At 32.6% G+C, this 23,007-nt stretch overlaps 2 protein-coding genes and 1 long non-coding RNA gene across 3 annotated transcripts; all 3 read right to left on the bottom strand.

Annotated features, from left to right (window-relative positions):
- Positions 1–860: 860 nt before the first annotated feature.
- LOC145631442 (uncharacterized) lies at positions 861–3,074 on the bottom strand. Its single transcript, XR_014112393.1, has 2 exons — positions 2,870–3,074; positions 861–1,376 (listed from the first exon to the last, which is right to left on the bottom strand). It is a non-coding gene; the product is annotated as an uncharacterized LOC145631442 (long non-coding RNA).
- Positions 3,075–6,840: 3,766 nt separating this feature from the next.
- LOC145631279 (bZIP transcription factor 53-like) lies at positions 6,841–7,329 on the bottom strand. The gene has a single exon (XM_081683364.1). It carries the CDS (start codon positions 7,327–7,329, stop codon positions 6,841–6,843), a length of 489 nt encoding a protein of 162 aa, XP_081539490.1.
- An 8,425-nt stretch (positions 7,330–15,754) lies between these two features.
- Positions 15,755–19,593, bottom strand: LOC145631439 (uncharacterized). Its single transcript, XM_081683510.1, has 4 exons — positions 19,437–19,593; positions 19,053–19,196; positions 18,068–18,183; positions 15,755–16,287 (listed from the first exon to the last, which is right to left on the bottom strand). Exons 2-4 carry the CDS (start codon positions 19,158–19,160, stop codon positions 15,981–15,983), a joined length of 531 nt encoding a protein of 176 aa, XP_081539636.1. The 5' UTR covers positions 19,161–19,196; positions 19,437–19,593; the 3' UTR covers positions 15,755–15,980.
- Between the last annotated feature and the right edge of the window lie 3,414 nt (positions 19,594–23,007).

The following is a 23,007-nucleotide window of genomic DNA, read 5'->3' as shown; positions in this document are numbered from 1 at the left end:
GGTTCTATCTTCTATCCATAGTCTTATTAGGAAGAGAAAAGCGAATATACGTTATTATTTCCTCCGTTTTATCAATATTGCAAAATTTTTACTCCGAATTTCTTTTCAAAGCCTTCTAAATAATTGCAAAAAAATCATACTGGCATTATTAATATTTAACCAATTAAGTTTGTTTATTAATATTTAAAATTATATAACCAAGTAGCTTAGTGAAGTTGGTGAGGAATTCACTTTGTAATTTTAAGGTTACGAATTCAAGCCCACTAACTATATGGCATTCCATATGCTCCCAAGTAATGAGTATACACGTATCAATGTTCTTTTTTTTAAAGGAACATGTACAATCGTTACTATATTTGGTTTAATGGTTATATTTGAGGGGGTGTGAAAGCAATTTTATACATTCAATAACCATAAAAAGATACACATTAGATTTCTAATTTAAGTGAAAAGAGTAAAACCTTAACGAGATAATGGGTGTTTCAAAATCAATCTTGCTTGAAGTCCAAAAGTGCTTTGATGTTCATAAAGAAGTGAATAAAAAAACTTAAGTTCGTCATATATGTAGAATTTTTTTTCAGCATTCTTTGTGAAAACATAAAGTTGATAAGCAAATAGTACGAGTATTATATTAGTATCATCAAATACTACGTACTATTAGATTATTAATGTCAGATATTAGAATATTAATATCATGTACTCCGTAATAGCCTTGAAGGATTTTCCTTGCAAGCTCATTTTAGATTGAATTTGATGGTTCAAAGTTCAATGCATTCAATGGAAGCTCAACTTTGGGGTTTGATTGTTAAGAGACTACCTTGATTCCAAATTTCCACTTCAGGTCTTTTTATTGCAAAAGCTTTGGCAGTAAGGCATCAAATTTCTTCGATTTAATTTTTAAAGGTGACAATCTATACATCATCACTCTACGCTTTTGAACTTCACAACTGCCATAGAGTTGGAGAGTACTAAATGAAACAGCAGGAAAATGTTTACATTTGAGCCATACATCCCTGCTAAAATGGCAATGTTACCACAACAAATTAGAAAATACAGAGTATCAGACTATCAGCAGACCTAATGACTCCTAAAGACATCAACATTAAACCTCCTGCATGCCCACTGATGGTGGAATGATGTTATCTGCAGACAATTCACAAGAAATCGAGATCAATTTTGACCTTAACTCTTCAGTTATGTCCTCGTCCCTCACCTTATTAGCACCATTTAAGCCTTTACAATGCTCATACAGTGACCTTGAACTAGACAGCTTTTCAGGTTCAGACTGCGAAATAGCAATGAGCAACTCCCTGAATAGATCCAACGAAACCACTTGACCCGGGGATTTTATAGCCATAAACTGTTACTGAATCCTCCTGAGGAAAGAATAATGTTGTTATATAGAAGCATATAGCAGAGCCAATCATAAACCAAATTAAGAGGAATTGTAATACTCTCTGTCTAGAAATACAAAATTAAATTCACAAATTTCATGCAATAGTAAATTATCAGAATTTCTAATATGCCAACACTCAGATGAAAGAGAGTAGTGCAGTAAATCTTGCCATATACTTCACTGTGAGGGTTTATGCAATGTGACAACTAATTCCATAAAGAGTAGTACAGCAAAACATGCCTTAAGCTTTACTGTGAGGGGTTTATGCAACGTGACAACTAATTTCGTTAAGAGTAGTGCAGTAAGCCTCCATCTAATCGGCGCTTCCTCCCTAGAGAGGTGACTTTCAGCAGTCCATCCAATCACACATATAGTAAGGTAGCAATCAAATAGGCCAGAGATTACTATCAGACAATCACACATATAGTAAGGTAGCAATAAAATAGGTCAGAGATTAACAATCAGACATCAATGACATTGACCAAGGCAAATCTATCTATAAGTTAAACTCATTTAAGGGAAAGTTGGAGTATACTACAGCCTAAATAATTATGAAGCGATTGGATTGTAGTTTCAAATGTATGAACATAATACATCAGAAATAATACATCAGAAATGCCAAAAGGAACATAATCACTTGTAACAAGCAACATAAACAAAATTAACAAATCCACAATCATGCCAAAAGTTAAAGAAACCCGATTTTTGCTAGCAAACATTAGCAAAAATTGTGAATTTTCATTCCTAGACAACCAAAGGCAAGGTAACAAATCTATCATAACAATAGTCGGTTCCAAGGAAATAAGTTCAAGCAACATTTGTATCAAGTTATCAACTCCTCCATATGTATATATCCGGCTGGACCGGCTTAAATAAGCAAAACACCGATATCAATGAATTAGAGTATCATCCAAATGATTTACGCAAAAATACCCACTCGACGATTCAAAAAAAAATCCCGGTAAAACCATACGACAATAAGGGAAGTAACCAATTAAGCTTATAATGCGATAAACTATGTCTTCTTTTATCCTAATAAAGTTCCACATTTGCAAATCTTAAGGGTCTATTCTATCCTAGTAAAATCATGTTACTCGTCCTGTAACACAGTATTTACCAATCGTTAACACTTTCACATTTGACAAAATACAATTTTGACTATTAGTATACATATCATATACTCCAATTCAACTACTATTGGCCGATTCGAGCTTCAGAATAAAGTTCATTATAACAAGATTAATCTAACAGATACCCATTAAGCTTTCATGTAAAATAAATGATTTTAGAGATAGGTAGATTCAAACAAAGACCCTTTAAATAATACTCCGTATTTAAAGTTAACAAAACAAAACCAAAAATATAATAACAAAGCTTAAATCACCAAGAAATATGATGGATAAATAAAAATATGAGCATTATTGAAATCAAATGCAGAAAAAAATTAATAAAAGTAAATGAATAAGTGGATACCTGAAGTTGAAGAGAGATCTGAAAGGCGAAGAGATTTGAAAATGAGAAGGCAGTTTGTAGGATAAGAAGGAATATGAGATGGAAGAGCCCTTATTGTAGACTGATTGATTTGAGGATAGACTATAGAGGACTAACGGAGATGCTTCCGGAAAATCTAATTGGGTCCACTTAACCAATTTTTTATCCAATTGTTATTTTTATTGGAAATTTTGCTTGGATTTTAAGTTGGGTAGGCAAGTGTCAAACACCGATCCAAAAAAAATATACCAAAATCGAATTTCAACTTGTTTGAACATAATAATTTGCTAGGGTTTAAAATATCCTACTCGACTTTATCGAACCTAACCTGAACACCTCATATTGACACATAGTAGGCTATGATAATATATGACTCATTTTGACTAACACATTACACCATTATTAATGTGCGAGTTTAAATGCTTCGTATTAATATTGAAAAAAGGTATCCAAAAAAACAAATAAGTGTGGATTAAGGGCTTGTTCTATTTAGTTTAATTTCAACTCCAACCAATTTAGTTCAATTGTTTTCAGCAAATCGAAACAGACTCTTTCAATTCAGTTGTTTTCAGTAAATTGAAACGGGCTTAAGTTCAAATGGAACAATATCATAATAATAATAACGAGGGAATTAGCATGAGTGTGCAGTGCAGCCCAACGATCTGAACAGGCCCCAATGTTCAAGTAGTTCATTTGCATTGGAAATTTGGAATAATGGATATTATTTGCTAGTCTCGTTTTATTTGCTATATTTTGTGTTGGACTTTACAGAAAAAGTTGTTAGTTTGCTACATAAGTTTCAATGTGCTTTTGAGTGATATCAATGTTTAGCTTTTTTAATAGTGTAATGAAATGAACTTCACCAATGATAATATTGGTCAAAAGTGCAACTTAGACATTTGGGATTAAAAAAAAAAAAAAAAAAAAAAAAAAAAAAAGCAATACTGCAAAAAAAAAATGAAGAAAAATCAAGGAAAGTACTAGTATGATTTTTAAATCAAACAATTAGTTAGGAAAAACACAATTATAATTCGTAAATATGTAAAAATACATAATAGATTATATAACACATAACCATTAACTTAAACTTTTGATTGAAATAATTTATTTGGTTAAAAACATGGTATCTAAATAACATAATCTCGAACCCTATATAGATAACTAATTAAATTAGCATAGCCCCAGTAGCAAAAGTCAATACTCCATAACACACCATCTTCGTCGGAGAGAAAGGTGTGATAAATGAAGAAGCCGACTTCTTCATCTTTCTACAGTCATCGTCATCGTCGTCATCATCGTCGTCATCTTGCTTCTTCTTGTGTTTTTTATGGTGCTTCTTACCATCATCGTCGTCATCATCATCAGCATGGGATATAAGGGCGTTAGCTATCAAGAGCATAGTTAATGAAAAGACTATAATCAACTTCTTATTGCTTAGTCTCACCATTTTTGAACTAGGGTAATTAACAAAGGTTTAAATCAAATGAGATTATAAATTATATGGGTAGTTAACATTTGGTGTTCTTTTTATAGTAAAAACAGCTTAGAAAAGCTATATGGTACGTCGTATTTTTAGCATGCAATCGAATATTAATACGGTGTTACTATTTCTAAATCAAGATTTTGGACCGACTGAATACAAAATCTTTTATTTTAGCATGTTACGAGATCATAATTATAATTACAATATATACTTGCATATAATTAAGAGATTTTGATTATGAATGCGTGTGAATGCTAATACATTTGATCGACTTCACTAAACAGGAGGAACTCAAAACTTAAAGTTTCTTCATTTTTTTTATTTATTTTTTTTTTATTGCATGTGTGCGCATGAGGCATAGTTAAGAACTTATGATACAGGATATGGAGTAATTCAAATTTGTAAAATTAATATAATGGATTGATTTTCTATACTTGCTTTGATTAATCTCGATTTATAGTGATAAATCCCGCTCATCTTCCTCTTTTAAATAAAATAGAAAATTTTGTCAAAAACCATCTTTTTAAAAATAATACGAGAAATTATTACCACCCAATTTAAAACTTTTATTGTAATTCATTATTAACGACTTTATCATTATCAATCTACTACAGGTGGTGTATTGGCCTACTTTTTTTTTTCCAAGTAAGATGAAATTAAAGACCCTACGTATTAAACCAACACCTTTCTCACGTTATAAGTCAGTCCAGCTTCGTAGGTCAACGCTTGAGCGTAAAAGAGGGAAGATAAGTGAATCCCCCTACCCCCAAGCTAGGGCCCCAACTCCCCAAGCAAGTGTAATTGTCTAGTTGATGAGATTCAAATAATCACAAGATAAGTTTTCCACCAACTCCGTCACACAAGTAAATTCTCCACCAAGTCCACCAAGGTTTGCTTAGTTAAATTAACCTATTTGCTTAGTTTTATAATATTGACCTACTTTGCATCAATACATTTTGGGCCTTTTGTTCTCAAACAAGTATCCAAACAGCTAGGTTAAGGTGTGATTACTTTAGTTAATTTAAAGTTATCTCAATGTAACAAAACTTATTTAGATCTTATTTACTAAAGTTAACTTAATTAATTACTTGTATCAAAACTCATTTTTCTTAACCGATCTACTATTCCAAACTTATTAATCCTATAACAAGAGTGAAAACAAGGTAATAAATAGATTGGCCTAAATTTAAATACTTTAAAATGTTTAATTTTAGATCGATAAATAATGCTTTAGAGGTTAGTTAAATTATATGACATACTCCGTAGAATTTAGGCCTCAATTTACCTCATTTTTCTAGGATTACATATCATAAAAATTTAATTAAAAACTACCTTTCTTAAGATTAATAATAATTGGCCTACTCAGCTTTCTTCTTTTGTATATTTTTATTTCTTTTCTATTTCTGCAAGATTGTTACCTAAATATATTCTAAAATCAAATCAACCTACATTAAATTCTCTATCTTCACAAGCTTATGCCAGCAATAGCCAATAATATCTTAGGCTGTAAATTGTGTCCTCACCAAAAAAAAAAAAAAAAAAAAATCTAAATTGTTCAAGAGTACTTCACCTCACATAATGTGTTTTGACAGCATTAATATAATCAACTTATTAAACTATACAATGAGCTAGCTTTCACATTTTAAGCAGTCATTTTTTTTCTCTTATATGATGACACACGAGATTGTAGATGAACTAATGAATTAAACCAATTGGTTGTATATTCTCTCTCAATCTTTGTGATCCCTCGATAGTGTTCGAGGATTCTTCCCTCTCTCTATTCACGTACCTCTTTCTAGAGTTTCTACTATCGTAAAAAATATATAGTATTTGATTTTTTTGGGAAAAAAAAAAAAAAAAAAAAAAAAAAAAAAAAAAAAAAAAAAAACCTTTTCTTATATATAATATGAATTTAAGGTATTGAATTTTGTTAAAAAGTAACTCTGAACTAATTTTCACTATATTAAGATTATATACGGAGTATTAATTTTGAATAATTCAAAATGAAATGAATGTGACCTTAGAAACAAGTATAAATTATATATATTTAAGGTGTCATTTAATGAATAATGAGAGGCTACAAATAAAATTATGGACATTGTTTTGAAGATAATCATTATTTTTATTTTTTATCAATTTGAATTCAAAAGGTGAGAACAAATACGAGTATTATAAAACGGTGGTGCGAGTATACAACGTAACTACTTTGAGAGCAATTTAATACTCAAATTGATACGGATTGGAGTAAATTGTAAAATAAAGCAACTAAAGAAAGGAAAAAAAACACAAAATAAACTAGAAAATTAGAGTACTTCATTGAACAAAAACTTTGACTAAATAAAAAGTACATCAATAAAAAAAAACACATAAAAACGGTCCAAGACCTACAAAAGCAACCCAAAATAAAAAACCTTAAACCCCCTAAAATGATAAAACTAAGATAACAACACATGAAATCCCAAAAGTACCCTTAAACATTAAAATCCTTAAAAGAAGTTGCAAAAATAGGGAGAGAAGGGTAATGGCAAGGCAATTGCCAAGGCTTCATCATTGGATGACAATTAATTTCTTCTGCTGAATTAATATTAGAAGACGATCCTCTGACAACCTTCCCAATCTCTATGACTGACTCCAATGCATCCAATCGCTTTTCGAGCTTATCTTTCAGCGTTTTCAGCTCATTGTTTTGATCATTCAACCCACCTAAAACGTTAGATATTCCGTCAATTTTGTTCATTATCTCTTTGTTTTGTAATTCCAATCCGCTAACCTCTTTCAGCAGATTGTCCAAATGTTTCTGCTTCTTCTCCCTTGATCTTCGAGCCGATTCGCGGTTTGAATCCAATCTTCGACGCTTTTTTTCGTCGATGCTGTTACACCCTCCTGACGATCCTGAACTTACCACTGCTTTCGACGAGCTTTTTCCGTCGCTTTTTATGATGGTTTTCGACGCTCTCATTTTTTTAAAAAAAAAATCACAAAAAAAGTTTTAAAAAGCTAAAAAAATTATTTTTAAAAATGGGGTTTTAAAACGAGTTTATCTCTGAGAAAACGTAAAACCAGTAGAGAAAAACAACGGAGAATGATTGAGCAAGACGAACACGGCGTAACAAGGTTATGTGTTTCATATAGAGAGATTTTTAGATGATTATTTCATGGGTTTTGTTAAATTTCATGGGACTTTTTTTTTTTAGAGAGAGAGAGAGAGAGCGATAGGAGAGAGAAAATGGATGAGATAGGAGAGAGAAAGAAGGAAGGAAAAATGGGAGAGTTGGTGAGAAGTTATCTTGAAAAAGGGTATAAATAGAGAAACAAAATGGATGAGAATGGTAAAAAATCGTCCATGGGTAAGTCCTTAGGTGTACTTGGGAACAATAATATGACGTTTTTGCCCTCTTGTTTTTTTTTTTTTTTTCCCTTATCCTTTGTTTTTTTTTTAAAAAAAATAAAAGGATATATAATAGGTAAATAATATTCTTAAAAAATATATATAATATAAAAAATAATACGGAGTACCATTAAATGGTGTAAGGCAAATTATGAATGGATAGAAGCTGTATGATCATCATGTTGTTTTGTATTCAAAGTTAATTTCTAAATAGCTTCAAAGTTTTACTATCAGCTTTACACTTAGATGGTTTTAGATATTCTTTACTAGTAATTTCATGTACGTATGTACATTTTTATTAATGATCTCAGTTCTTAGATATTAGGGATCCATTTCTGGACAAATGTAATGCTGATGTGATCAGAATATCTTTCATTTGGAACTATTTGGACGATCTGCTTAAAGAGATTAAATCTCAGTTCTTAGATATTTTTTATTATGTTTCCTAACAGGCTAACATTTCCTCGATAACTATTTAATTTATTATGCATGATTGAGCACACGTGACATTTCAAGAATCGTGAAACCTTGATTTATGAGAATATGTTTGTTATACTTAATTAAATGCTACAAATGCCTTATTAACCTTTTAAATTAATGAGACACTTCCTTTTTTTGGAAATCTCTTAAATTTTATAATACTCCGTACAATATAAATGTACAAATCAATGGTCCTCGATAGTGGTGCAAATCGAGTGAGTCGATCGCAAGCAGTGGGATGCTCGACTCGTGCTTGTTAAGTTTTGAACCGATCATGAGCTATGCTACTCATTAAAAGGTTTAGGTCACTTGAATTTTAAGCATTTTGTTGACTATAGATTTTCTTCTCTTTATATAATTTTTTTTCAATTAAAGTGTATTTTTTGTATTTTTAAAGTGTTAATGTAATTTTTGTTTTTAAAGATAGAAGAATAGAAAATTGATGAATTTCTTGTACACTTATCAAGTTTCAAGCAGTTTCAAGCGAACACGAGTCAACTCGAGTCGAGTTCGAGTTCTCACGAGCTGCCCAACTCGATTAGGCAATTAGCACCCCCAGTTCTCACTCTCTCTTACTCTATTATTTCTCACTCCTTAAACAACGATGAAATTCAAGTTACTCAATTTGAGTAACATGATTTGTTACTCAAAGGGCATGTTGGTAATTTGTATTAGTATTATTAGCGGTACTTTTGACTTTTTCATTATACCCATTCAACTTTTTGTCTCCTCACTCCTCTTCTACCTCAACCATCCAACATGCCCTTACAGGTTCTATCATCCTTAGCAAACTTAAAATCAGTTTCAGACAAATCACCTTATCATCAGGTTCAACAATATCATCAAGAACATATGCAACATCAATTTGCTCCAAATAAAAACGCATCCTAACAGCCCAAGTGCCCAACATTTATAATTCTTTCAATCAAGAGGTTATAACTTAGACATATTAGGAATCATAAATTTGGAAGCCATAATCGTCTTTTAGATTGTTATACTACTAAGCAATAAAACAGAAATTACTTATCTCTTGATGTGTGACCAAACTGACAATAGTCGCGTCGTGGAGAACCACTGACCTAAAAGACGATTCCGCGCTACCTCCCGGTGCAGTAGACTAGAAGCAGTCGCCCTCCAGGATAAGCACGGCGCCGGAGTTTATGTGCACTCACAAACCCGACTGGAACTCAGAATATTTGCCCAAAAAACAGAACAGAAAGAAATCGTGTTTAGATAATTTTTTAGAGAAGAGATAAGACTGATTGTGTTGTGTATTCTGACTGGGAAAAGCAACGAGTATATATAGGCAGTAGAAGGGAGACCAGAAGCATAAAACAAGGGACGAATCTGGCTAAGAAAACGACCAGATTCATTCAGCCAGTCAACAACGAAAGCAATAAAACAAGGAATTAATTTCTCCAAAAAGATATCAAGGACTCACGCCCGCGCATCGCATTCCCCAAGACCCGAGGCCCGACCCGGCTCGGCGCGCGCGCTCGCGCATGTGTGTGTGGAGTATCACTTACCTCACACTCACTCAACTAAGTAGTGCTAAGACACTACAATATAAAAACAAGGAAAAACCTTTCCCACCAACCAATGTGGGATTTTCCCCTTTCATTTGTTTTTCTCTCTCTCTTGTTTTTCCCCAACTCGATCTCTTATTTTATATCAAAAACTTCCAACAAAAAGTGCTACCGCAAAGTATAAGCTTTCCCTAAGGGGTTGATATGGCCCTAAGTTACACCTTTAAAACTAGGGTGTCTTTTTATTCTCGCCACAAAGCGGTGTTAGAGTTGTTGTGGTTAGATCAGTCGAAATGGATGCTGGAAATGATGGGGTCAGGATTTGTGAGCGGCGTTGGGGTCGTTGTTGAGGAAAGAAGACGAGAAGCAAAATATTAATATGTAGTAAATGACATTATTAATAACAAATTTAATTACAAGAAAATTAAATCATAAATTATAATGTATATTAATAATAAATTAGTTTCATGTAATAACCCAGGACATCGTCCGGGCCCAAAAACTAGTTTGTTACTTAAATTGAGTAACCTGGGAAGCTCTTAAACAGCTAATTGCCCTTAACCACCTAGTTCTAAATAGAATATCTTATTCATTGTTACCCGAGCTCCTAGATAGTAACTATTTTTACTATACTTAAAATAAAATGATTATTGTCAACTTACTTCAATTCCTAATTGTTAATTTTAAACTTTGGACGTACAATATTGTACGGTATATCTTGTTAGTTCAATGACAATGATTGGTTAGACTTTGTTAATTTTGTTTCTCTAGGATTTGTGTTGTTTAATATGTATAAATACAGTACATCTTAATTAATAGTAGTAATAGACTACTAACAAGGACAATATTAAGAATTCCTAAAAAAAATTAAAAATAATAATATAGTGACAATTTTAGAAAATTAAGATCTGACGTTGTGCATCATGATGATTAACAACCAATTTTAAAACGCAAAGTATGAATTATACTAGTAGAGACCTATTTTGTCTGTATCCTAATCTAATTAATAAATTGACTTTTTGTTCATGTAAATTGTGACAATTTTGTATTGATTAATGTTAATATACCAATCCAACAAACAAATTGTTACTTAGCTTCATAGTTGCGTGAGTAGCATGATTAGATAAGTTCATACATAAACATAAGAGTTACAAGAATTACTACTCGTAACTTACAATGCAAAGAAAGGATATAACCACTTTAAGTCTTCAAATTTGCCAAATATTTAATTTATCTTTTTACATACAAAATTTAATCTTTTACATTTGTCTAAAATGAAAAAAGTATTCCTTGAATTTCAAAAACAAATTTATTAATTTATACATGCACTTATTAATAAGTTACTCCGTATAAAATACTTTGACCAGACCACTGTATAATCTAACAAGTGTTCACAAGTCACAACTATTCACAGACACTTGTTAAGTTTAGGGGTGAAACAAACTCGGTTTAAAACCGAACCAAACCGAAAACCAAACCGAATAAGAAATTTGGTTTGGTTTTTTTCGGAAGTGGTTCGGTTTCGGTTTTAAAAAAAAAAAAAATTCGGTGTGTGGTTCGGTTTCGGTTTGCAAAAATGAAAAACCGAACAAAACCGAACCACACCGAAATATAGGCCCATACTAAAAAAAACCCTAGCCCAACATATTTTTACCCTTAGTATATATAGGAAAAAACCCTAATCCCCCCTCTCATTTCTCTGAGTTCCCCCTCTCTCTCCTCTTCTCTGCCCTCTCTACTTCTCCGCCCTCTCTCTCCTCTTGTTTGTCTCACTCTCTCTCCTCTTCTCAGTCTCACTCTCTCTTCTTTCTTACGCCCTTTCTCCACTTTTACTCCCATGTCCTCTTTTCCCCACCAACCCGCATCACCATCAACTAAGGTTTCGAGGTTTTTCGAACTCCATAAGTGCATAAACTATGGTTTTTCATTTCGTACAACATCAATTAAAGGGTTTTCATGTCAAATTCGACCATGAAAACTCTAGATCTAGAGTTTTCATGGTCGAATTTGACCTTTAAAACCCAAAATCGACGTTTTTTGGTGGAATGTGAGGACGTGAGGTAGTTCTCTTTTTCTTTCGTTTAATTTAATTTGGTTTAAGTTTTGTTTTTCTACATTATTTTTGTGGTGGTTTGTGATTGAATTGTGATTTGTGGTGGGTGCGTAATTGCGGATCTAGGTGATTTTGTTTGGTTCGGTTTTGATTGGTGTGGTTTGGTTCGGTTTTTTTTGCTAAATTTGATGTTTATTTTCCTTGATAGGAAAATTCGGTGTGGTTTGGTTTTTTTTTTAGAAAACCGAAATTTAGGTGGTTTGGTTTGGTTCGGTTTTAAAATTAAAGTGGTGCGGTGTGGTTTCCAAAATCTAGAAACCGAAATATGGTGGTTCGGTTTCGGTTTGGGCAAAAAACCAAACCGAAAACCGAACTTTCACCCCTAGTTAAGTTACATAAACATGTTGACCATTGCATTTGGAAAGAATTGAAAAAACTCTACACCCGTTCCTCATTTTTTTATTTTTTGAAACCAAGCAGCAATCATCATATTTTAATCTTTCTACTTTTTGTTATTATTATTATTATTTTTTTTATCTAAGCTTACAACTATTTTAAAACTTAATTTATTAATTATATATTTTGATATGTGCTTGTGTACCTTGTTGTGTGTTATCCCCCCCCCCCTCAATATACATGTATGTATGTGAAATACCATTCACACTATTGTTTAAATCAATTATTTTCCATAAGTGTTCAACAAGACAATAATTATTCATTTTATATACTCGGTATTACTAACTGAAAATATTATATTTTTTAGGGAAATTATCATTGGTACACCCCACGTTTGGGCTTTTATCAATGATACACCTACTTAAGTTTTAACTATCAGTGGTACACCTGTACATTCAACTAATTAGCTATAATAAGAATTTTGTTAACTATAACTGCAATTTTGACCAATTTTAACTCCCTTCTTTTCTCCCCTCCTTAATTTCCCTCTTCTTATGTAAAGGTAACCTACCTCACCTTTGTCATTATATAAATGGAGCCTCCTCATTTGCTCTGATTTTATGTAGCTTTGATCTTCTTTTTCTTCTCCATTTATATAGTGACAGAGGTGGATGGGTGGGTTACTTTAAATATAGGAGGGAAATTAAGGTGGGGAAAATAAAAGGAGGGAGTTAAAATTGGTCAAAATTGTACGTCATTAAACTATAATATTAATGTTTAATTAACGGAATGCATAGTGTAGATAATTTGTTGAAAATATAGGTGTACCACTGATAATTAAAAGTTAAGCAGGTGTATCATTGATAAAAGTCCAAACTTGGGGTGTACCAATGATAATTTCCCTATTTTTTAACATGTGGATATGAGGAAACAAAGAAAAAATCGTTGGAAACTTTGAAACCATAAATTGGTAAGTTATGGTTATATTGTAACAAAATATTGTTGTCTAGTAATCAGTACCTTGTGGAGTAGCAAATTGACAAAAAATTAGTTCAAAAAAAAAAAAAAAAAAGCTCACCCCAACTTAGAGAAATTTGAGTTGGTATCTCTTCATTCTATCTTTTAAGTATTTTAGTCTTGTAAATTATTTATGACTAGTTCATGTTTTTCTTAAATTAGTTTTTTTTTCCTTCTTTTTTTCACTCTTTGTATAAGTAATTGTTGGTCTCAGTCTCTCAGACTTACCCTATTCAAAATACGAGTATATTATTAGTTTAAATACTTAAATTGAAATTAAACACATATGATAGATTTAAATAGGCTAGATAAAAATCATACAATAATGAAAATTATAGTATACAAGTAGGTAATTAAGAAAATTAAAACATGTTTAACATTCTAATAATTATTTGTGATGATTACAAGTGGACAACGATTCCAGGAGTATAATAGTACATTATGCACCAATTAAAGACCATGATACATTAAAGACTTATTAGTCCTCTCAATTAGGAGCAGCCTAAGACTACAACAGTATAGATAAAAAATTTAGAATAATTTTATCTTAACCCGATGATTTCCTAAGAGATGAAGATCGATAGTTCGAGTGATGTACCTATCTACTTTGCATTTTATAATAGAAGCATGATGCAAACAAAAATTGCCCACGTTGAAGTGCATGCACTATTGTCGATTACTCCCGACCCTCTGTATCTAATATTTACATCATTTTAACTTTGACTTATACACTATTTACTTGCTTTTTTCGAATAAATATTATTAAGTTACCATTTCTAGCTATTTTCATAATTTAGTTTAGTGTAGATAGATCTCCACATTTCTTATATTGTTCAGAAGATAAGAAGCAAATAGATTATCAATAACGTTTATTATAACATAGATTATAAATATATATAAATTTAAAACATCATTCTAATAGAAATTTCATTCTTTTTTATTTTATTCTTCAGGCTGCTTAATTGATATCGAAAATTCTAACATAACTTCTCTACAACTTTATTAACAAATTTAGTTGACATTCACCCAATTCAATAAAATACAATATATTGTACGTAAACATCATCAAACTAATTCCATAATGTCAATTACAAAATGTTTAATTTAGCTTATGATTAGCACTAATATAGTTGATTAAGAACATGATGATAGTATTTTACTATATCTTCTTATTTGAACCGTTAATTAAATAATAACTTGCATCAAATCCATTGAATGGTGTACTAAAAAGTGATGGGATAAGAACAATCAAAACCATGGATTCTTCTTGTCTACGTACATACACTCCCTAATTCGCCAATATAAATTCTAGAAAGAATATATTCTTATACAAAAAGCTTATTTTAAAATTATAACTACAAGTTGTCAACTTCAACACAGTCAATCCATTGAAAATTGGAAAGTTTTTTCTCAAAAACGTCACAATTGCTACTTTATCTTTCTACTAGCAATCATATACAATAATACAAGAGATAGTTCCGTGATCACAATGGTTGAATGACTCTGCTTGTTTTTGTTCCACTTTTATTTGGAAAAATATATGTTCATTTTTAAGGTAAAATCTTACGTCATTTGTAGAACTAGGTTATTTTTGTCAAATTTACTGCTCCTTTCACAAATAAAAGTAGTAATTTCTATGTTTTTTTCCCTCGTTATTTGGATGTGTTCTGTATGAAGAAAAACGTTGGTGTATTTTTTATTTTAAATCGATCTTACATCATCTGATCATCATCTTTTAGTCTTTTACTTATTATACGTGAGAGTTAAAAGGAGAGTAATTCACTAATCCTACATTCCTACCTCTTGCTTCCTTGTAACATAACGAGAAACTCTATTAGAGTATTAGTAAGCTAAAATTATGGTTTTTGATAATTGACCATCTCAACCAAAAGGTTAAGCTGATGGTTATGGTCTAAAAATATGTTTTATACTAGGAGGGGTGGATGAGATTTGAATCCGTGACATTTGTGTCATGGTGGCTCTGATACTATATTAGTAAAGCACCTCAACCAAAAGTTTAAACAGAAATATATTTTATACTCTATCAGCTTACGGAACTTCTACCACTCCTTGCTCGGTGAAAATACAAATAGATGATATATTCAAAGAATCAAAGATACATTAAAAAAGTTTACATATGGTCAGTGACGACCCAATGTCAAAAGGTATATAAGGGAGACATGCACCGTAATTTATTTATTTATTGTGATTGCAAACTGCTCACATCTTCTACTAAAAGCGGAGACAAACAAAATCAAAGAATCAACAAAATGTTACGAGTTGATTCTTTGATTATTGTTCAGTTGCAACTTGACCCAAAACTGGCCTTAAACCAAGTTTGAATTGATAGGCCCAAGATTAGAGTTCAATTTTTATGAGCAAATTGCCAGATTGGCTGAGTCATTTATATTCAGTATCTTGAACGCACCGATCCGGCTAACCCTGAAATCAATTTAAATTCAGATCAACCGAGCAGTACAGTAATACACCTACCTCACGGGTTATGTACATATAAATATTCCGACATATACAATCCAGTAGTGGCACTATGATGAAAAGATCAAGTTACAAATGTAGCTATCAGATTTATTATATCGAACAATGCTGAATTGCTGATCATCCCTTAGAGGAACAACCCTCTTCAATTACAATAAGACAGTATACACCAGACCAAGTAAATGTTACATGCCTAACCATTTTCTAACAATTAGAGGCTGAAAGCTGAAACACTAATCTGAATCATACCCTGATTAAGTCTTTATGTCAGTAACAGGATTTCTATCCTCAGATGCAGATGTGGCATCATCAGATCTCTCTACTTTCTCTACTCCATTTATCTCATTGAAACTTCTTTTCTTCGAAGAAGAGGCCGGATTCTCATCCTGTTCTTTCTCCTGTTGCAGGGCCTCACTGGTTGAAGCAGGATACAAAGGAGGTTCACGGCCACTTAATCGGCAAAAAACTTTCTCAACGGTTTCGCTAATTTCCTTCCCCAAACCATTATCATCTAAAATTAAGTCCCACACCGATTTAGAGGCCTTCTCAAGCACAGGGGCTCTGCCAAAACAAGGAGAAACAATGTTTACACACGGTTGGCATAAGATGGGATAATATCACTTATCAACACTCAACAGGTTAAGACAACCAGCATTCATCAAAACACAAGAGCAAAGAGATTATCACTAACAGAGCAAAAAATTTCTGCTGTGCAGTATTTTGACACTAGAATATGTTGCCAACAAAATTTCAAAGGAAACCAATTACCATATAGAAACACCAAATTCTTTAATAGCTCATAAGCTCATATCACATAGGACAGAAGAATGCTCACATAGCCTTGACCATTGTAAAAATTACATGTCAGCAGTTACTTCACTAGTATTCAAGCTATTTGAAGCTGAACCTTATTATTCCTAGGGACTGTTTGGTTACAGGCTTGCAAGAGGATATTTTTGTGTCAATGGTCTTCCACATAGGTTGTTTGGTTTTGCCCTCCATTTTCCACTTTTCACCAGCTTTCCTTACAACTAAGACCACTGTCACCCCTCAGGCCCTCACCAGAACCACAACTCCGCTATTCTGGTCTCTATTGCCTTGTCCCACATTTGCATCACCCTACTCTTCATTAGACCCACAACAGTAACCATACCCTTCTTTCACCCTGAAATCCTGAATCACCCACCAGAAGTCCAGAACCACAACCAACACCTCTCTCTCACCCATAAGCCCCATCCGATACACTTTACCAAACTACTACTAATAAATAACTCCCATCCATTACTAAGGTGGCTCACCCCAATCACCAAAGGTCAAGTTTAAGGCAGGTCAAAAGAGTAAGCAGACAACAAGGGAAGGCAGTTGAGTGGCAGCAAGCCACTGTGACAAACAGATGCAATGACTGATTGACTGCAGCAACAATTGAAGATAGATAAGCAGCAGAGGAGCAGCATTGTCAGTTGTGGCAGGAAGAGTGAGGAAAATGGTGGTCTACAGACGAGAAAGAACTGAAGCCAAGAGGAGGTTGTGACATTGATGGAGAGGATGAACAAGTGTGTTGGAACCCAAGAAGGGAGTTGAGAAAGATTGGAATGGTTGGAACATGGCATTATAAAGGAATTTAAAATTTCTTCCCACCTTTCCAACTATACAAAATTAATAATGGGGAGGTATTAATTTCTTTCCCATTTCTTCCACTTCAATCAAATGGCAAACAAGTTAGCTCTCTTAAGTTTCCAATATGTATTACAGGCCCAGAAAATTTGACTGCCTAAAAGGAAAAGAAAAAAAAATTCAAAAATTCATATGTTTATAAATTTTATTGGCACTCCAAGTAGTAGGACTAGTAGGTAATTGGTACCTTGTAGGACATCAGTAAGTGTACTCAGATTAAAACACACTGTACCAACTCTGCAGAAGCAGCACATACTAGACTGACTACATGAAAGGAAACAAAGACTGACTAAAAGGATGAGTGAGAAACATAACACTAGCTCTTAAAGAGAGTAAAGTTATGGTTCATGGTGAGACTAAAAGTCTTATAATTTTGAAGCCCACAAAAGAAGAAACAACTCATCGCGTTGATTAGTTGACAGCTTGACACTATCTTGATCAACTCCAATTTGTTAAGTGTAAAAAAATCATCAAGCTTGCCAACGGCTTATAAAGCTAAACCTAATACACACAAAACTCAAATTTTTAATTCCAATTCAGGTGAAATTGAGCTATTACAACATGTGAAAGTAGACATCATCATAAAAGTAACTCCCTTTCCCCGCAACCAAGGCTGCTCTTAAAAAACTGAAAAGCAACAACCATCAGGATTAGCATTACAACTTACTCAAGCTCCTGCCGAAGAGAATCAAAAAGCTCCCTTTTGGTCTGTTTTTCTGCTCCAGGTGTGTTGAGAACCTTGCTTTGTTCCACCATTGTTATTGTTGTTTTCTTTAACTCCTCCTATAAGAGAATATACATTCATCAATCCCCATTACCCCATATAGAAGGGAAGCAATAATAATGATGATAACCCCCATATAGACGGGAAGCATTAATAATGATGATAACCTCCATATAGAAGGGAAGCTTTTAATGATGATAAGATCAAGAGCAATGAGTCATGACTCATCATGAAGCATATAAGCTATCATCTAAACCATAAGATTTACAGGCATTACAACCATTAAAAAGGGAAACTAAGTCGGGGTCCTTGGCTCAAAACCTCTGACCCACAGAGTGTATTACTTCACAAAAACAGTAAGGACTCATAGAACCTGACAACATTTGGCGGGTTATTGTCACCACCATCCAATCATCTCAAGCAAAGCAAAATCCAGAACACATAAAAAGAGGGAGGGAAAAAGGCAGACAACAAAATGGTGGTTTTCGGATACACATTTTATTAGCTTAACCACAACTCAATCTTTCAAAATGCCTAAATGGAACGTCAAACAATCCATCTACAGGGTCATGCAGCCATTCACTCCCTCCTTTAATTACTTTCAACAGATCAAACAATGCCAAATTGTAATTTTAACACATGGCATTACTAAGTCTAACATAAAAATGAATCAGTGATCATCTAGCTTCTACCATAGAAAACTTAACATGATCATAGAAGCCACCAATCCAACTAAATAGGCTCATCATCATATCCTAGTATACATCAACCTTTCGAAAAACAGCCGTGCATCAAAATCATTAAGCTTAATGTAAACCCAACCCCATGAATCTTTTTTTTTTTTAAAAAAAAAAAGAGGGTTCTTGAATATTAAAGACTCACTTTTTTTTTTTTTTTTTTTTTTTTCAGGAATTAAAGATTCACTTACATTAGCTTTTAGCTGATTGATAATCTTCAACCTTAAAGCGTCAATAGTACCATCATTCATCAAAGACTCCAAAACATCATTCGGGCTGATTACAGAAGATGATTCCATTATCTTAATTTTCAGCTGAATCTTTAATTAGCACACCTGAAATTGATACATAATATACAATTGATCAAAATAAAATTCATGAATTTACACAAAGTTTATTTATTTTTGTACCTGTATAATTTCTTTATCTGGGTTAAGAATATGATAGTTCAAGTGCAAAAATAAAATCCTGTCTAATTTATACGAATCGAATTTTAACCCTAAATTCTAAAATTGATGATAAATTAGTTTAGATTTTTGAAATTTGGAATTAATTGTAAAAGAAATTAGTGTTACCTTTGAAGAGGAGAGAAAAAACTGGGAAATTGCTGCTGCCGTACGCCGGAGGAGATTGCAGGTCAGCCCGGAGAAGCCAAGCAAAAGGAGTGCTCTTTCCCTTTTTTATGCTCGCGCTGAAGGTGTAATTTTTAATTTTATTTTTAGGAATGGCAAAAGATAACGATTGGCTCTAGGCCGTGTCGGATTTTGTTTCGTGTCAGACCCACGTGTTTTGGGGTTAGTTAGCCCGATTCATGAGTTTTGTGTTGTGCTATGCCGGGGCGAATTATAACATGCACCCTTGTGCACACAGAACTACGTGCACCACCAATTAGCTTCTGCCACGTAGCTTCTGCTTACCTAGCTGTTCTTTCCTTATATTGCAACGTCTTTCGAGCGTTCTTTTCAATTCCTTCCTTATTTCTCCATTTTTCCTTTTCAAATATCATTCGAAAATATTCTTTCGTTGATTTTCTCTCTCCTCTAGTTTTCTCTCATCAATTTTTTCTCTTATATTACTTTCTCGATTCGATTTATTCAGTGCTTTTCTCACCATTGTTGATTGCTCTGTTCTTCAATCTTGTTTTTGCCATGGATTTGATTTCTGTTCCTGAAATTCTTGAGAGTGGAGGTAAGATTTCTGAATTCGATTATTTTTGTTAATTAGGTTTTTTCAATATGATTTTTGAACAATTCATTGTATAATTAGGTTTTTTAAAGTTACTTATAATGGAGATGAGATTATTTTTAATCTTCTGTAATTTTTTATTAGATTGTGATTAATATGATTCTGCAATAGTATTTTAGTAATTTGTGATGATTTTGATCATTTGTTGATTAATTTATTCATTAATTCTTGATTTTGAACTTTCGCCTCTTTTAATTTCTTGCTGAACAATTTATGTCCAGAATTTGTTAGATATACGTATGTGTTGTTCAAAGTGTTTTGAATTTGATTGCTGATTTATGAATTTTAATGTGCTTTTGTACATTGCATAATTGATCGACTAATTAAATTATCTTCTGGAATTTATTAATTTGTGATTAATTTTATCATATTTTGATGAATTTTATGAATATTATTTGTTTATAATTTGTATTAGTCGTTTTTTTCGTAGTTTAACTATATTATGAACACTGTCATGTTATTTTTGAACCTTTATTTCATTTTATTGAACCTTTGATTCTCTATATTTTTTAATATAGAATTGTACAAGTAATTATGAACATGCTATTCTTTTATTTAGCAATCTAATTCTGTTATTTGAACTATGTTCTTTTATATTTGAACTATAATAATGTTGGTTATGCATTTTGTTTGTTTATTGCAGTTTATAAGTATGAAGTTGTTTATAAGGAAAGTGAAAAGTCTGAATTGCAGTGGAAACAAGTCAAAAGTGATGCGGAGGCATATGAAATGTACAATGATTATGCATTTCAGCATGGATTTAGTATTAGGAAAGGGAAAGTTCGATATGTTGGTAATTCTAGTGTTTGGAGAGGCAGAAATTATGTGTGTTCAAATGCTGGTTTGAAGGATACTTCTTCTAAGGTGCCTAAGAAGTATTCTAAGTTGGATTATCGTACTTGTTGTGAAGCCTATATTGATTTTGTTATTGATGAGAAAGGTGTTTGGACTGCTGTTAAACACAATATGGATCACAATCATGCTATGATACCTGTTGAGAAAAGACATCTCCTTAGGTCTCAAAGGAAAATGCAAGGTGAGCATTTGAAGTTCATAAGTACTATGAAGGCTAGTGGTGTTAGGGTTACGGATTCTCTTCGTGCTTTGAGGAAAGAAGTTGGTGGATCTCCTAATCTATGCTACACTGTTACTGATGTTTACAATGCTTTAGCTACTGAAAAAGCTGGCAGATTAGAAGGTGGTGATTGTAATGCTTTGATCAAGTCATTTGCTGCAAGACAAGCCAAAGAGAGTGACTTTTATTATGAGTTTGAGGTTGATGGAAATCATGCGCTTTGTAGTGTATTTTGGAGGGATGGAAGAATGCGAAGGGATTATGAAGCTTTTGGTGATTTGATGGTTTTCGATACTACCTATAGAACCAACAAATATGGCATGATTTGTGCCCCTTTTGTTGGTATGAATCATCATTGTAATAATGTGATGTTTGGAATGGGTTTTGTTCTTGATGAAAAGACCAGCAGTTTTGTATGGTTGTTTGAGGCTTTTATGAGATCTATGGGAGAATGTCGACACCCCATAACCTTAATGACTGATCAAGCCCCTTCAATTGCTGCAGCAATACGAGAAATTTTTTCAAGTACTCGGCACCGTTTGTGCACTTGGCACCTCGGTGAGAATTCAAAGACCAATATAGGAGGGCTCAGAATATTGAAAGGGTTTCCAGAAGTATTTGATTATTTGCTCAAGTACTGTGAAAGTCCTGCTGAATTTGAACATTACTGGCCAAGGTAAGCTTTCTTTAATTTTCTTTGAACTATTTATTTTATATTTTGAACTTCTTATGTCTTAATTTGAATTCAGATATTTACGTATTTGTGGACTTAATTTTATTGAATTTAACATGAGTTATTTCGTTTTGAACATTACTGTTAATTATTTGAATTTATTTTTTTAGGATTTGAACCTTTGTTTATATATGAATTAATAATTATTTAATTTCAATCTGTTTACTCTTTTTGTTTAACAAGTATATATGAACTGTATGTAATATATTTTGAACTTTGCTGTTTTTTTTTTGAACTTTTATATTATTATTTTGTTTATTGGTATCTTGTTTTTTGTTTTTAATAGAATGATGACAAAATACAAGTGTTCAGAAAATGATTGGTTAAATCACTTGTATGATATCAAAGAGAAATGGTGCCCTGCTTATTCAAAGGATTATTTTTCGGGTGGAGTATTGTCATCCCAAAGGAGTGAAACAACAAATCATTCTGTTTCTAATAGATTGAATAAAACAGATGGTTTGAGTGACTTTTATAGTACTTTTCTTGATGTTATATCAGAATGGAGGAGTAAAGAAAGTAAGCAAGATTTCCGTTTTCTGAGGGGTAACCGTCATCTTGCAGTAGCTAATGTTAGTTTGCTCATACACGCTAGGGAGATTTATACTATTTCTGTGTATGTGGTATTTGAGGATCAATTTGCAAAAGGTATTTCATGTTGTCAAGAGCGAAAGCATGAAGATGATGAGACTATTTGTTATTATGTTTGGAGGCCAAATAAGGACATTATAAGGCATGAAGTTACTTATGAGAAATTCACCTTTAACATCAATTGCACTTGTAAGTATTGGAGTGAGATGGGGTTGTTATGTGGACACTCTCTTCGTATATATAATATTCACTGTGTTCAAAAAATACCAGAACAGTATATAGTGAAGAGGTGGACTAAGAAGGCTATGTGTAGTCATGTTTCTGATGAAGAGCCATGTGAAGATGTTAAAGTTGTCCCTTCTGCTGTTTGGAGAGTTCAAATGGTTAGGAAGTATGTTCAGTTAGTGACATCATGTCATGATGATCTTTTAGCAAGAAACGAAGTTGAGTATACTTTTCAAATGCTACGTGAAAAGGTGGAAAGTGTGATGGGTCCAATTCA

This window comes from Chenopodium album, chromosome 5 (assembly GCF_948465745.1).
Source record: "Chenopodium album chromosome 5, dcCheAlbu1.1, whole genome shotgun sequence".
NCBI classification, from domain to species: domain Eukaryota; kingdom Viridiplantae; phylum Streptophyta; class Magnoliopsida; order Caryophyllales; family Amaranthaceae; genus Chenopodium; species Chenopodium album.
Note: the sequence above shows the minus strand (reverse complement) of the source record. Positions and strands in the feature narration are given on the sequence as shown.